Below are 14715 nucleotides of genomic sequence, written 5' to 3' on the forward strand. Positions count from 1 at the left end.
CACCTACTCTGGTGCTGCCACTTCAGCCTGGAAAATGATTCTCTAACATTGTGTGGGATGAATTTCTGCTCTGGAGGCACATCCCAGCAGAGTCCTTGGCTTGGCAGGTTCCTGTGTTAGCACCCTGCACCCCCCAGCCAGGGCTTTCCTTAATTATGAAAAATAATTTAAAATTATGAAAAAATAATTAAAAATAATTATGATAAATGTAGTTATAAAATAATAATTATGAAAAATAGATTTTTAAAAAACATTTAGCCAGTGCTTCCCCTTGAGCCACTTCTGGATGTTTCCCCACCACGTCCCTGAACTGTCGCCTTTCCCCAGGTCACTGTGTCCCTGCAGGGCTGGATCTGGGGGGACGGGCTGGGGTCTGTCCCTGGGAAGCACATCCCTGCCTCCTGCAGCACTGCAGCTTCCCCAAGTCTGTCCCTGTGTAGGAAGCAAATGAAAATACAGCCCAGCCCTGCCTGTGTTCCCTTTCTGCATGCTCTCTACAAAAATTCACGTCAAGTTAAAAGTGTTTCCAAACAAACAAACAAACACCTATGAGGGGTTATAACATTAAGTGTTATTATATTTATGGACTCAGTCTCTCCCAACAAGCCCTTGCTGTCCTGGGATCTCTGTGTTGGTGTGAAACCTGCCCCAAAGGGTGCAGGTAGGATTTGGAGAGGTTCATCCCTGGACATTTCCACCGTTGATGCTTCCTTGGCCACGGGACATTTGGGATCTCAGCCCTGTCTGCACCCTCAGTTTCCAACCCCGGAGCATTTTGCTGCAGCTCGTTTCCCCTCCCTCTAACCCCCTGAAACCTGAGATGCTCTTTTCTCTGACCCAGATGGACAGCCCAAAAAGGTTCGGAAGGTGCCTCCTGGACTCCCCTCCTCGGTAAGCGGCAGCATTTCCCATTTCCCCACGCCCGGCCACCCCCCGCTCCTGCGCCGGAGCCTGCAGCCCCAAACATCGCGGCCGTGGGGTGGGGAAGGGAAGGGAAGGGAAGGGAAGGGAAGGGAAGGGAAGGGAAGGGAAGGGAAGGGAAGGGAAGGGAAGGGAAGGGAAGGGAAGGGAAGGGAAGGGAAGGGAAGGGAAGGGAAGGGAAGGGAAGGGAAGGGAAGGGAAGGGAAGGGAAGGGAAGGGAAGGGAAGGGAAGAGAAGGGAAGGGATTTCCCGTGCGGGAGAGCTCCGCGGGGAAGGACGGAGCCGCGTTTGCCGCTGTGCGGGGACTGAAAGGCGACGCTGGGGGCGGGCAGCTGAGCCCGCTCCAGGTGTGCGCTGCTTTATAGGAAAGCCGAGCAGCCCGCAGGAATACGCTCTCCCTGCTCCCGCGGCTGTTCCAGGGGAATAAGCTGAACAATGTCTTTGTGGCTGCAAGTAATGGGATCTCCAGGAAGGCTAATTGGAGCGGGCTGCGGGGCTCCTGCAGGAACACGGGAGCTGTCTGGCGGCCGGGCTGCATTCCTGGCTGGAATGTTTGCGTGCTTGGAGGGGGACGGCTCTGTCCCTTAGGGCTCTGTCCCCGGGCCGGGGCTGTGCTGGAGCTGTGCCCTCACCCTCTGCCAAAGCTTCCCCGGGGAACACCCCCATCCACGGGGGAAATCCGTGCTGTGCATCCCCTGGGAGCAGAGCTGTAAGCTCCACCGCAGGCTCTGCCTTTGGGATCGGACCCGCGGTGCTGGTTTGGGAGGATGAGGGCACCAAGGCCTTGCCAGGCTGGGCTCACAGACCTGGGGGTTTTGGAGGGTCCGTGTGGATCCATGTGAGGCAGGAAACAGCTCCAAGGGTCTGTGTTTTTACAGGGAGAACCTGTTTGAGCCACAATCCGTGTCGCTGCCGTGAGTTTCTGTGTGAAATTTGGAGCTTTAGGCCCTGGTCGACATGTGGGGAAAACATTGCCCCGGACAAATGGCCTTTATTGGCCTCGGATTTCAAAGTGCCGGGGCTTGGCTTGTCCTCCGTCCTGGAGGGCCCTGATTCCCACAGGAGGAGCTGCTTGGCATTTTCCACAGCTCAGCCCCTCCCTGTGACTGAGTGACACCTGCACTCCAGTCTTTCACAGGATCATGGAACGGTTTGGGTTGGAAAGGACATTAAAGTTCATCCAGTGCCACCTCTGCCATGGCAGGACACCTTCCACTGTCCCAGGCTGCTCCAAGCCCCCTCTGGGGATCCAGGGGCAGCCACAGCTGCTCTGGGCACCCTGTGCCAGGGCCTCCCCACCCTCATAAGGAAGAATTTTTCCCCAACATCCAACCTAAATGTCCCTCTCTGGATGTTGCCTCAGCTGCCCATTGATGCCAAAGCTCCAATTTTCAGAGCACGGGCTGGTTCTGCCTCTTTCCCTCACCCTCCCTGTGCTGGGAGCTCCGGCTTCCTGGTTTATTTTTGAACTTCCACACCTGGGGAGCCAGATCCGTGCCTAGGCGGCAGGAGAAGTGTGGAGCAGGAGTGGCCTCAAAGGCAGCGCATCAAAGGCGCTTTCTTGTCTGACTCGCCCATGCAGGAGCCCGCCCCGCGTTATCGCTGGACCCCGTGCAAAATAAATAGGTTAATCAGCATCTTATTAAAATGAAGTGCTTTAATCTGTAATTCCCGAGCTGCTTTGAAAACTCGCCGAGGTCAGCGGCGGCAGGAGTTGAGGGTGGGTGGGTGAACGGGGAGTGATGCCAAAGGCACCGAGAGGCACCGGCAGCGTGAGGGGCGCAGGGGGTGTGAGCAGTGGTGCCAGGCAGGGACGGGCACAGAGGTGCCAGTGCTGGGAGCCCGGGACCTTTGGGCTCAGTGCTTTTATCCCGAGGAGATAAAAGCTGCTGCAAGGGCTGGAGCCCCTCTGCTCTGCGGCCAGGCTGGGAGAGCTGGGGGTGCTCAGCTGGAGAGGAGAAGGCTCCAGGGAGAGCTCCGAGCCCCTGGCAGGGCCTGGAGGGGCTCCAGGAGTCAAGGGGCAGGGTTACCTAGGATATTGTGAAGGAATTGTTGGCTGTGAGGGTGGGGAGGCCCTGGCACAGGGTGCCCAGAGCAGCTGTGGCTGCCCCTGGATCCCTGGCAGCGTCCCAGGCCAGGTTGGGCAGGGCTTGGAGCAGCCTGGGACAGTGGAAGGTGTCCCTGCCATGGCAGGGGTTGGAGCTGGAAGGGCTTTGAGGTCCCTTTGAACCCAAACCATTCTGGGATTCTGCGCAGTAGGTGCTGGCTTGGGGCTGCCCTCAGGGCATGGAGCCCCTTGGAGCCTCCCTGCAGCTCTGGAGCTCCTGGCCACGGGCTGCTGTGTCTGGGCACAGGATCCAGGGCTGGATGCGGCCCCACATCGGCTGCGGTGCCAGAGGAACCCGGGGAGGGATTTTGTGCAAGTTGGTTCCTGCAGGATTTTGTTGCCACACTGAGTTCAGTGCCTGGGAGCTGTTTCAGGCTGTGCATTCCCAGTCTGGTCACCGCTCTGTTTAGCCTCAGTCTGCCCAAAGTCCCACCCCAGCTCCTGCATTTAAGCAAGAAAAACAGGGAGGGAAAAACAACCCAAGACCACAAAGCGCTGCGAATCCCAGCGCTGGGGCTTTTCGAGCGGCTCTCGCCGCGCTGGCAGATTTTAACCGGAGGAAATGACCTCACCTGGAGGTCCCCGAGGCCGCCGGCGTGAGGGCTGGGGCCACGGGCTGGGGAACGGGGCCTGGCCCTGATTTACAGCTGCCTGCAGAGCCCGGCTGCCCCGGCCCCGCTGCCGTGCCCGCACACGGCTCTCTGCTCCCGGCTCTCTGCTCCCGGCTCCCCACTCCTGGCTCTCCACTTCCAGCTCCCTGATCCCCACTCCCAGCTCCCGGCTCCCGGCTCCCTGCTCCTGGCTCTCTGCTCCCAGCTCCCCGCTCCCAGCTCCCCGCTCCCAGCTCCCCACTCCCAGCTCCCTGCTCCCCCGCTCCCAGCTCCCCACTCCTGGCTCCCTTCTCCCGGCTCTCTGCTCCCGGCTCCCCACTCCCCGCTCCTGGCTCCCTGTGCTTAGGGCTCCCTGTTCCTAGGGCTCCCCCCTCCTAGCTCCTGGCTCCCCACTCCCCACTCCCAGCTCCCCGCTCCCTGCTCCCCGCTTCCTGCTCCCCGCTCCTGGCTCCCTGCTCCTGGCTCCCTGTTCCTAGGGCTCCCCGCTCCCCGCTCCCTGCTCCCCGCTCCTGGCTCCCCACTCCTGGCTCCCTGTTCCTAGGGCTCCCTGCTCCCAGCTCCCCCCTCCTGGCTCCCCACTCCTGGCTCCCCACTCCGCGCTCCGCGCTCAGCCCATGCACAGAAGGATGGAATTGGCTTTTCACAGCCTCCTCTGTGCTGGGCAGCAAAAAGAAAAATTAGCAGGGGTCAGGGCCAGGATTGTGGTGAGGCTTGGCCTCCCAGGATCCAGCAGGAGATGTTCGGGGGTGGTGGGGCGGGGTGGACACGCAGCGAGGTGAACATCCCCCTGCTCTGCCTCCAGCCTGCTCCGCAGCCCTGGTCGCTCCGTCCCTGCCATTTTATCCCCGTTGTTTTCTCCGTGGGTTCCTGGCTTGGCTGTTGGTGCAGCTGCCGGGCGCCTGGCCCCGAGCCAGCCCCTGCCAGATGGCGCGGGGCTCTCAGACGTGCTGCGCTCCATTCCCTGTCCCGGCTCCCGCTATTTAATCAAATTATAGGAAAAGTCAATTTGCTGGGTTCCCGATCTGCACTGCCTCCCCCATCCCCCCCAGCCCACGCGCGGCCCCTCTCCCCACAGCACCCGGCAGCATCCTGGGGACCAGCGCCTGGAATTCTCTTTTTTGAGCAAGGGACAAAGGGCAGCTGCCAGTGCCTGTCAGGATTTGCCCTTCCCCCTCTCTCTTTTTTTTTTTTTGTCTTTATTTTACGAGTTCTCAGTAGAATCACAGAGTCATTAAGGTTGGAAAAGCCCTCTAAAGGTCACAGAGTCCAACTGTTCCCCAGCACTGCCAAGGCCACTGCTGACCCATGTCCCCAAGTGCCACATTCACACGTTGTTTGAACACTTCCAGGGATGGTGACTCCAGCACTGCCCTGTGCAGTCTCTTCCAATGCCTGACCAGACTTTCAGTGAAGAAATGTTCCCAGTATCCAACCTAAACCTCCCCTGGCCCAGGCTGAGGCCGTTCCCTCTCCTCCTGTCCCTGTTTCCTGGGAGCAGAGCCCGACCCCCCTGGCTGTCCCCTCCTGTCAGGAGCTGTGCAGAGCCACAAGGGCCCCCTGAGCCTCCTTTTCTCCAGGCTGAGCCCCTTTCCAGCTCCCTCAGCCCCTCCTGGGGCTCCAGCCCCTTCCCCAGCTCCATTGACCCTTGTTGGATTTCTGGGGGGCTTTGGGGTTGTTTTTAGAAAGGAAAAGAAGCCTGGCACAGCCTGTCCAGGGCCGTGGTGGAGTCACCATCTTGGAATTGTTCAAAAATCATGTGGATGTGGCACTTGAGGACCTGGGTTAGTGGTGACCATGGTGGGGCTGCTTTTATGGTTGGCCTTGATCTTAAAGGTCTCTTCCAACCTTAAGGATTCTCTGATTGTGTCTTTTATTCCCCACCATCAATTTTGTCCCTTTTTTGCTGGTGAGCACGAGGGCTGGAAGGGAGCAGCTGGCTGTGGGGAAAAAGAAACTCAGGCAAGTTTCCTTCCCAAAGAGAACTGTGTGTGCCAGGCAGAGCCCGGCCCCTGCCCCACCTCTGCTTTCGGCTGGATTTAAAAAAAAAAAGATTATCGGTTTCAGAATGAATCAAAGGGGATGAAAATAAGCTGTGACAAAAGTTCTCACATCATCTGAATGCTATTTCAGTTTCTTTGAATGCCATTTCTGTTTCTTTGCGTGTTGAATTTCTGCTTCAAAAAAAGAAAAGTCTGGTTTTGTCCTGGCAGAAGCTGATTTTCAGTCAGGGCTTTCTAGGATGGGTTTGGTTAATTTAGAAGGGAAGGAAAAGCTTTTTCTTCTGCTTAATGTGCTGTTAAATCACACAGCTGAGCAGTGCTGCAGAAATCTGACCCAAAAGCTGTGTGAGGGCTGCTGAGAGTTGTCCCCTCCCCTGTGACAATGGCTGTGAGGGGCTGCTCAGCCCCCTGTGCCTCAGTTTCCCCTCAGCCTGGTTTCCCTGTGGGCTTTGAGTGGGGGCTGTGCTCAGGAGCCTGGCACAGGGCAGGGTTGGCACAGGGGGGTCCGAGGCCACACGGGTGCCCGCTGCCACCACCCAGCCCATCCCCCCAGTGTGGGGTCACTGCAGCAGTGGTGGCTTTTGTGGTTACCCAGAAAAAGTTATAACCATGGAAAACGGAACTGGAGCAGAGTCGAAACTTCTGCTGGAGCTGGGCAGGTTCTGGGGACCAAGGAGGGTGGCAGGAACAGAGAGGATCCCTGTGCCCTGTCCCCTGTGCCCTCTGCTCTGTCATCTGTGCCCTGTCCCCTGCCCTGCTCCACGTAGGGCTGTGTCCTTTGAGGACTTTTGATGAGCTGCTTCAGTTTTCCCCCAGATCTGCTGCAGGATGAATCAAAGCAAAGCTCCTGGACCCGTCAGATGGTTTGGGTTGGAAGAGACCTTAAAGCTTATCCAGCTCCACCCCTGCCATGGCAGTGACACCTCCCACTGTCCCAGGCTGCTCCAAGCCCTGTCCAGCCTGGCCTTGGGCACTGCCAGGGATCCAGGGGCAGCCACAGCTGCTCTGGGCACCCTGTGCCAGGGCCTCAACACCCTCACAGCCAACAATTCCTGCCCAATCTCCCATCCAGCCCTGCCCTCTGGCACTGGGAGCCATTCCCTGTGTCCTGTCCCTCCAGCCCTTCAAAGGTCAGCTGAGTGAAGCACTTGCTGCTGTGTTGCCATGGGAGAGGTGGTCAAACACTGCTGAAGTTTGAGGTTTGAAGTTTGAGCTGTGCAGCGTTGGGGGCAGCCAAGGTGAGGATGTGGGGCTGTGGACTGACCAAGCCCTTCTCTTCAACCCCTTTGCTGCCCCACAGGTGTATCCATCCAACTCAGGTGATGACTACAGCAGGGATCCAGCTGGATATACTCCCTCGAAACCTCCCAGCACTGTATATCCTGGAGCCTTTTATATGACAGGTGAGTTATTCCCAGCCCTGTGATCCACAAGCCAGGCAGAGCAGGGGCAGCTTTGCCCGTTATGGCCCATGGGAGGGATTGCACATCTGGAGAGAGCTCAGGGCAGGAGTGCATGAGACATAATGCAGCCCCAAAATCATCGAATATCCTGAGCTGGAAGGGACCCACAGGATCATGAATCCAGCCCCTGTCCCTGCACAGACACCCCAACAATCCCACCCTGAGCACCCCTGAGAGCGCTGTCCAAACGCTCCTGCAGCTCTGGCAGCCTCGGGGCTGGGACCATTCCCTGGGGAGCCTGGGCAGTGCCCAGCACCCTCGGGGGGAAGAACCTTTCCCTGAGCTCCATCCCAAGGCCTGGCACAGCTCCAGCCCTTGCTGGGCTCCTGTCCCTGTCCCAGAGAGTTTGTCCTGATTTTCTCAGTGGGTGATGCTCAGCAGAGGCAGGGTGGGTGGGGACAGTCCCAGCCCCTCAGCCAGGGCTGACCTGTCCCCACCACGGGGCCGGGGCCTGCCACTGTCCCTGCCTCCCTGCAGATGGACTCCATAACTCTCCAGACCTGTGGAGTTCCCCGGGTGCCATGAGCCAGTCGAGTTACGGAGCCATGCTGGGCAGCTCCTCGTCCCCACTCCCACAGTCCAGTGGCTTCAACAGTTTACATCAGCACGAACGCATGGTAACGTGTCCCCGTGGCTGTGTCACCTCCCTGTCACCTTCTCCCCTGGCTGTGGGCTCAGACCACCCGGGTCCTGCCCCAGCTGCCGAACCCCACAGCTTTTCCAGGCTCCCTCTCACCCCTCTCTCCCTCCCCACCAGAACTACCAGCTGCATTCAGGAGAGGTGAACGGTGGCCTCCCCTCCGTGTCCGGCTTCTCCTCGGCCTCCACGGCGTACGGAGTGTCCAGTCACACCCCCCCGATCAGCGGCACGGACAACATGATGGGTATGGCCGGTCACCAGCGTGACCTCCTCACTGCGTGGCCAGGCACAGGCTCACCTGGAGAACCAAGGCACGCCTGACACATCCAACGCACCCAGACACCTTTGGTACCTCGTGCGTCACCTGTGTCCGGAGTCCCTGCCTGGGGAAGAGGCACCCCGAGGCTCTTGGGTGCTGGTCTGAGGGTTTACACCTCGTGGGGTGGGTCTGGGAGGAGCCCAGGAGCTCTGGCATGATCTCCTGGAGGTGCTGTGGCTTAGATGGGTTGTGGGATGGATTTGCACCTGTGTGAAGTTGCTCCCCGAGATCCAGAATGGGAATATTGGTGCTGGGTTTGGATGCCACGTTAACCGCCAAGTGCTTTAATTACTGACCCTGCTGAACCTGTTACAAAACCTGTTACTGAAATGAGCTCGTGCTCCCTGGGAAATGAGGATCCTGACACAGATTTGTAGAAAAAAACCTTGGTTTTCTATGGAGAAGCAAGTTTGGAATTCATAGAATGAACCATTAAGGTTGGAAGAGGCCTCCGGGATCATGCAGTGCGTTGGTGGTTGTTGGGGTTGAGATGCCCATGGCATTGGCTGTGCTGCAGCAGAGATGTCTGATTGCTGCTGGTGGCACTGCACCTCCAGCCCAGAGCTTGGCAAGATGTCCCTGCAGCCCCTTGATGGCTTTCAGGGGAAGATGCCCCACGTCCGAGCTGCTCCGAGCTGGGCAAACATTTGATTTTCAAGCAAAGCACTAAAAGCAGAAAATTTCCACCCCAGAGCAGGTGACCCCAAAAAAGCTCTTGTAGGGTACTGTGTGCTTCTGGGGCCTTGGCAGTGGCATCTGTGTCCTCTCTTGGCAGGTAACAGAGGAACCACAGCCGGCAGCTCCGGAGACGCGCTTGGGAAGGCTCTGGCCTCGGTAAGAGTTTGGGGTAGTCCTGACCCGCTCCTGGTCCTGCTGCTGCAGGGACCCTCTACCCAGCAGGGAACATGGACACATTGGAGAACGCACCCCAAATCCACAGCAGCCTCTGAGGGAGGGTTTTCCCCTCTCCATGTGCTGTCATCTCAGTCCTGGCACCTTTTGGTGGATGGGGAAACTGAGGGAAACGGAGGCACTGCAGGTTATGGTGGTCCTGCAGCCCCATTTCCTGCTCTGTGCCCTCCCAGACTGGTTCTGCTTTGCCAAGACCACCCTACACAGACCTCGTGCAGGACTTGCAGGTCCCAGTAGTTCTTGCTCTGTGTGTGCTGGTTCAAACTGGAGGGCACTGGTCTCACTGGGTGACCAGAGAGTTGCCTCACGGTGGCAGAGGGGTGCTGACAGTGCACCCTGCAGCAATTCCTGACAGCTCCTGCTTCCTCCTGAGAGGGGACGGGAAGAGCAGAGGCTGCACTCAGGGGTGGTGACAGTGGGCACAGAGAGACCCCGGGGTTAATGGGGGAACTGGGAGGAACTGGGCTCGGGCTTTGTGCTGGCTGTGGATTTGGGAAGGGAGGTGCCAGCAGGTGGTGGGTGCCACGGGGAGGGGGCAGCTAGCTCGGGGTGGCACTGCTGACCGTCCCCCTTGTGTCCCTGCAGATTTACTCCCCCGACCACTCTAGCAATAACTTCTCCTCCAACCCCTCCACCCCGGTCGGGTCCCCGCAGGGCCTCGCAGGTGAGTGACGATGTAAAGGGTGAGGGGGTCGGGTTTGCTGTGGGGAGCTCCCAGGTCAGCCCCAAACCCTCAGCCCAGGGCTGGCGGCAACCCCAGGACCTTCTCCTGCCCCTCCTGACCCTGACCCTGAGCATCCCATCTCAGAGAGGCTGTGGCTGGATTTGCCTCCCGTGGGAGAAGCACAGTGGGAGCTGGGAAGCAGCCAAGTGGTTGAAACCCATGTTCAGCACCTGCTGGAAGCCCCTTGCTGGTCCCCTCGGGCAGGACAGGGGTGCCGGTGTGCCCAGCAGAGCTGGTGCCCGGGCCCCCTGTGCCTGGGGTGCAGCGTAACCTGGCCCCGAGGTCACAGCGAGTCACTGAGGCCAGGGACGTTTGGGCACCTCCCGAGGTCTGAAGGGCTGAGCCAGAGCAGAGCTCGTAGTGCCACACAGTGCCGCAGTGCCCACGCGGTGCCACACAGCTCTGTGGTGGCCCAAGCAGTGCCATGGTGGCCCAGGCAGTGCCGTGTGGTGCCGCAGTGTCCTGTGCAGTGCTGCAGTGGCCCATGCAGTGCTGCAGTGACCCATGCAGTGCCCTGGTGGCCCATGCAGTGCTGCGGTGGCCCATGCAGTGCCCTGGTGGCCCATGCAGTGCAGCAGTGACCCATGCAGTGCTGTGTGGTGCCGCAGTGTCTGGTGCAGTGCCGGATGGTGCTGGTGTGGCCCGAGCCGTGCCGAGCTGTGCCGTGCCGAGCCTTGGCGAGCCGTGCCGAGCCGTGCTGTGCCGAGCCGTGCCGAGCTGTGCCGAGCCGTGCTGTGCCGAGCCGAGCTGTGCCGTGCCGAGCCATGCTGTGCCGAGCCGTGCTGTGCCAAGCCGTGCCGAGCTGTGCCGAGCCGTGCTGTGCCGAGCCGTGCTGTGCCGAGCCGTGCCGAGCCGAGCCGTGCTGAGCTGTGCCGAGCCGTGCCGAGCCGTGCCGAGCCATGCTGTGCCAAGCCGTGCTGTGCCGAGCCGTGCCGTGCCGAGCTGTGCTGTGCCGGGCCGTGCCGAGCCGTGCCGAGCCGTGCTGTGCCGAGCCGTGCTGAGCCGTGCCGAGCCGTGCCGAGCCGTGCTGTGCCGAGCCGAGCCGTGCCGTGCCGAGCCGTGCCGGGCTGTGCCGTGCCGAGCCGTGCCGAGCCGTGCCGAGCTGAGCCGTGCCGAGCCGTGCCAAGCCGAGCCGTGCCGAGCCGTGCCGAGCCGTGCCGAGCCGTGCCGAGCCGTGCCAAGCCGAGCCGTGCCGAGCCGTGCTGTGCCGTGCCGTGCTGTGCGTGGCCGGTGCCGTGTCCCAGCTTCCAGCCCCATCTAGTGGCAGCCGGTCCAGGGCCGGTCCCCAGCTCTGCGTTTGTCCCCAGGCTCGTCGCAGTGGCCGCGGGCGGGCGGAGCGGGTGCCTTATCTCCCAGCTACGAAGGGAGCCTCCACACTTTGGTGAGTGGCACCGAAAATTCCAGCTTCTCCTTTTCTCTCTCATCCCTCAGGGCTTGGTGGTGGAGGGTTTTTGGGTGACGCCTGGAATCGGCTGGTTGGTCAGGGATGGATATTTGGGTGGCAGCAGCTGAGCAGAGCCGAGTGCTGCATCCCTGACCTGGTGTCCCCTGGCAGCCTCCCCCTGGCCCAGGCCAAGGGATTCCTGGCAGGTTTCTGCCTCCCTGCCCTGAGCAGTTGCACTCCTGTGACCCGTCGTGCCTGCGGGGAATGCCTCTGGATGGGGGGTTATTTCTCCTCATCCCTGCCCTGCAGCACCTGAGTCCAGGATTGCCACCTGCCATTCTGTAGTGCAGAGCAGCAGGGGGCTGCTGGCTTTATGGGATTGCAGTCGTGGAATTGGATTGGAATCATGGGAAAGTTTGGGTTGGAAGGGATCTTAAAGCTCCTAAGTTCCACCCCCTGCCATGGGCAGAGATACCTTCTGCTACACCAGGGTGCTCCAAGCCCCATCCAACCTCAGACACTTGCAGGGATGGGGCACTTAACACAGACCTGTCTCTGTCCTGCCCTTCCAGCAAAACAAAATGGAAGACAGGTTGGATGAAGCCATCCATGTGCTGAGGAACCACGCCGTGGGCCAGACCTCTGCCATGCCCAGCAACCACGGGGACATGCACGGGCTGCTGGGCTCAGCACCACCACACAGTGCCGCCGTGGGCAGCCTGGGCCAGGCCTTCCCCGCCTCGGTCATGGCCCTGGGGAGCAGGCACCCGAGTCTGGTGAGTGTGGGAGCGTTGTGGCAGCTGGCAGGGACGTGCTGGAGACACGTGTGGTGTGTGGTGTGCCCTGGCACGCAGGGGGACGTTGCCTTTGGTGTAAGAATAGCTCAGTGTGGTCCGGCTTGGGTCAGGTGTTGGCAGTGTTGAAGGGGTGACATGCACAGAAGTCACTGCCCATGTTCCTGCAAGGGGGAGTTGAGTCACAGAATCCCAGCGTGGTTTGGGTTGGAGGGACCTCAAAGTTCATCTTGTTCCACCTCCTGCCACAGGCAGGGACACCTGCCACTATCCCAGGGTGCTCCAAGCCAGTCCAGCCTGGCCTTGGACACTTCCAGGCATCCAGGGGCAGCCACAGCTGCTCTGGGGACATTGAGTCCTCCCTTGGCACGAGCTCTTTGTGCCCTTCCCTTGTGCCCCTTCTCGTGGCAGGCAGAGGTGGTGAGAGAGCTGCTCTTCTTTCCCTGCAGCATGATTGGAAATCCCTCAAAACAACTTCAGGGCATCCCTGGGATATGCAGGGAGGAGAAGAGGGATCCAGTGGGTACAGGAGTGCCAGGTGTCACCAGGAACTCCCTGCTCTGAATGGTTTGGGCAGGCACCATGTCCCTCTGTGCACGTGGGGAGTGCTGCTGTGTGAGGGCTGGGTCCAGCTCCAGGGACTGTGATGGATCCAGGGTGCCCTGGGCACGTGGATGCTGGGATCCCATGCAGGGTCACCTGGGTCCCCCCTTTGTCTAGAGGCTGGTGACCACAGCAGCACATTTTTGGCAGAGCTGCTTGCCTGCTGCAGCAAACAGTGACACAGTCTCCAGAGAACCAGCAGTGATCCCCTTCCAGGCTCCCTGGCTTCTGGGGATGAGACGTGTCCTCTGCAGGCTGCTGCCATGGGGAGCCAGCGGGGCTGGCTCTGTCCTGTCCCAGCCTGTGTGGCACAGCCTCGGGGCCCTGGGCTCACAAGGGGCCCTCACTCTTTGCCTCCAGCCCGTTTGGAGCCAAGTTCATGTTTCTGGGATGTCCCTTGCTCCGGTGGCACTGGGGAGGTGACATAAACAGCGGTGCTCAGTGGACACAGGACGTGTCCTCCCTGCTGTGCTGGCCTCGCACCAGGCACAGAGGGGCTTTCCTCAGGGCAGGGGACAGCAGTGACAGGGGCTCTGGGCTGGGTCCAGCTCCTGCTCACAGCAGGGAGCTGCAGTGTCCCCAGCACGGCCCCAGCTGGTGCTGGAGCATTCCGGGGTTCAGGTGGAGTGTGAGGGGAGCACAGGGCTGTGCCCCAGCCCGGTCCATGGAGCCCCGGGGCTGTCCTTGGGTGACCGCCCAGGTGAGTGTCCCCACTGCCCACTGGCCGTGACACATCCCCCCTGCAGCTCTCTCTGCTCCTTGTGCTGCAGGTGGGAGGAGGCCACCCCGAAGATGGGCTGTCCAGCAACTCCAGCTTGCTCCACAACCACGTCACACTTCCATCCCAGCCCAGCTCACTCCCGGACCTCAGCAGGCAGCAGGACACATACAGTGGTAAGGCAGCTCTGCAGGGGTGCAGGATGGGCTCCCCTGTGCCAGGGCTCCCCTGTGCCAGGGCTCCCCTGTGCCAGGGCTCACCTGCTGGGGAGTGTGGGGGGTCACTGTGGGGCCGGGGTCCAGGCCTGTGCAGCAGCAGCCTGGGAGGAGATGGATGTCTCTGCAAGGCTGGTGCTTCCTTGCAGCATTCACAGGGCGGTTTCTACTTGGAGCCTTTTCCAGAGGTTTCACAGAGTCCCAGAATGGTCTGGCTTGGAAGGGACCTCAAAGTTCATTCACTACCACCCCCTCCCATGGCAGAGACACCTTCCACTATCCAGGCTGCTCCAAGCCCTGTCCAGCCTGGCCTTGGATACTTCCAGGGAACCAGGGGCAGCCACAGCTTCTCTGGGCACCCTGTGCCACGGCCTCCCCACCCTCACAGCCAACAATTCCTGCCCAATATCCCATGATTTGACCTGTATTTTCCCATCCTGCTAGGTGTGGGTGCACAGTTCACAGCGTTCTGCTGTGTAAGTTGGGTTCCCAAACTGGAGGGTCTGGGAAGTAAGAGGGAGAACGAACGGGAAGCGTCAGCAGGGCAGAGTCAGCACCTCCCATCTTCCCTGAGTGTGGAGCAGCAATGCAGGATGAGTTTGGGATGCCGCTGCAGGAGCAGGACCCCAGCCTCCTGTGTGGGTCAGGCCCCTCGAGCTCTGCATGTGGCTCTGCTCTCTCTGCAGGCTTGTCCGGGGGGCTGGGGCGGAGCAGCGTCTCCTCAGGAACGAGCGAAATAAAGAGGGAAGAGAAGGAGGATGAAGAGAACACGTCAGTGGCAGATAACTCAGAAGAGGAGAAGAAGGAGCTGAAACCCTCCCGGAACAGAACAAGGTGCTCTTTGAACAGGTCTCTCCCTTCACTTTCTCTGTTCCCAGGCCAGGGGTGTTCGGGCTGGGGTCTGGCTGCCAGGACCCGCCAGGCGCTGGGCTTGGCCCGGTTTGGCCTGTGGCCATCCTGCAGCACAGACCCCCCAGCCCCTGCCCACCCGGAGCCTGGTGTGGTGTCACACAGCCTGGGCTCCTGCCCCAGGGGGAAGGGTCCCTGCCACCCTCCTGCTGGCTCCTGTGGCCTCAGGGTGTCCTCATGCTCCTAAAGCAGAGGGATTGCACCTTATCCCCCACCTGCCTGTGTGGGCACTGGGGCCGTGCCGGGAAGGAGCAAGTGCTCAGCCCCAGTCAGACACGGTTCAACCCCTGCCCTGCCTTGGGGCGTCTCTGCTCTCTGCTTTGGGCTCCTGTATCCTCTGTCACATCCAGCCAGAGGAGTGGCAGTGGCTCAGGTAGAGTCCTCCAGCTTGTTGG

General features: G+C 60.4%; 1 protein-coding gene across 8 annotated transcripts in view; it reads left to right on the forward strand.

Annotated features, from left to right (window-relative positions):
• The window catches only part of TCF3 (transcription factor 3), an 84079-nt gene that overhangs the window by 57730 nt on the left and 11634 nt on the right, over window positions 1–14715 (forward strand). For 5 of the 8 annotated variants that reach the window (XM_040086905.2, XM_040086908.2, XM_040086910.2 and 2 more), the window contains exons 8-17: window positions 842–891; window positions 6940–7042; window positions 7580–7719; window positions 7860–7986; window positions 8837–8895; window positions 9559–9637; window positions 11005–11078; window positions 11654–11857; window positions 13249–13372; window positions 14098–14260. In XM_040086905.2, the coding sequence (XP_039942839.1) occupies window positions 842–891; window positions 6940–7042; window positions 7580–7719; window positions 7860–7986; window positions 8837–8895; window positions 9559–9637; window positions 11005–11078; window positions 11654–11857; window positions 13249–13372; window positions 14098–14260 (1123 nt within the window). The remainder of the gene's footprint in view (window positions 1–841; window positions 892–6939; window positions 7043–7579; window positions 7720–7859; window positions 7987–8836; window positions 8896–9558; window positions 9638–11004; window positions 11079–11653; window positions 11858–13248; window positions 13373–14097; window positions 14261–14715) is intronic. The other 3 variants (XM_040086909.2, XM_040086911.2, XM_040086912.2) reach the window with 1 other exon arrangement.

Source organism: Hirundo rustica, chromosome 26 (genome assembly GCF_015227805.2).
Source record: "Hirundo rustica isolate bHirRus1 chromosome 26, bHirRus1.pri.v3, whole genome shotgun sequence".
Lineage (NCBI taxonomy): Eukaryota > Metazoa > Chordata > Aves > Passeriformes > Hirundinidae > Hirundo > Hirundo rustica.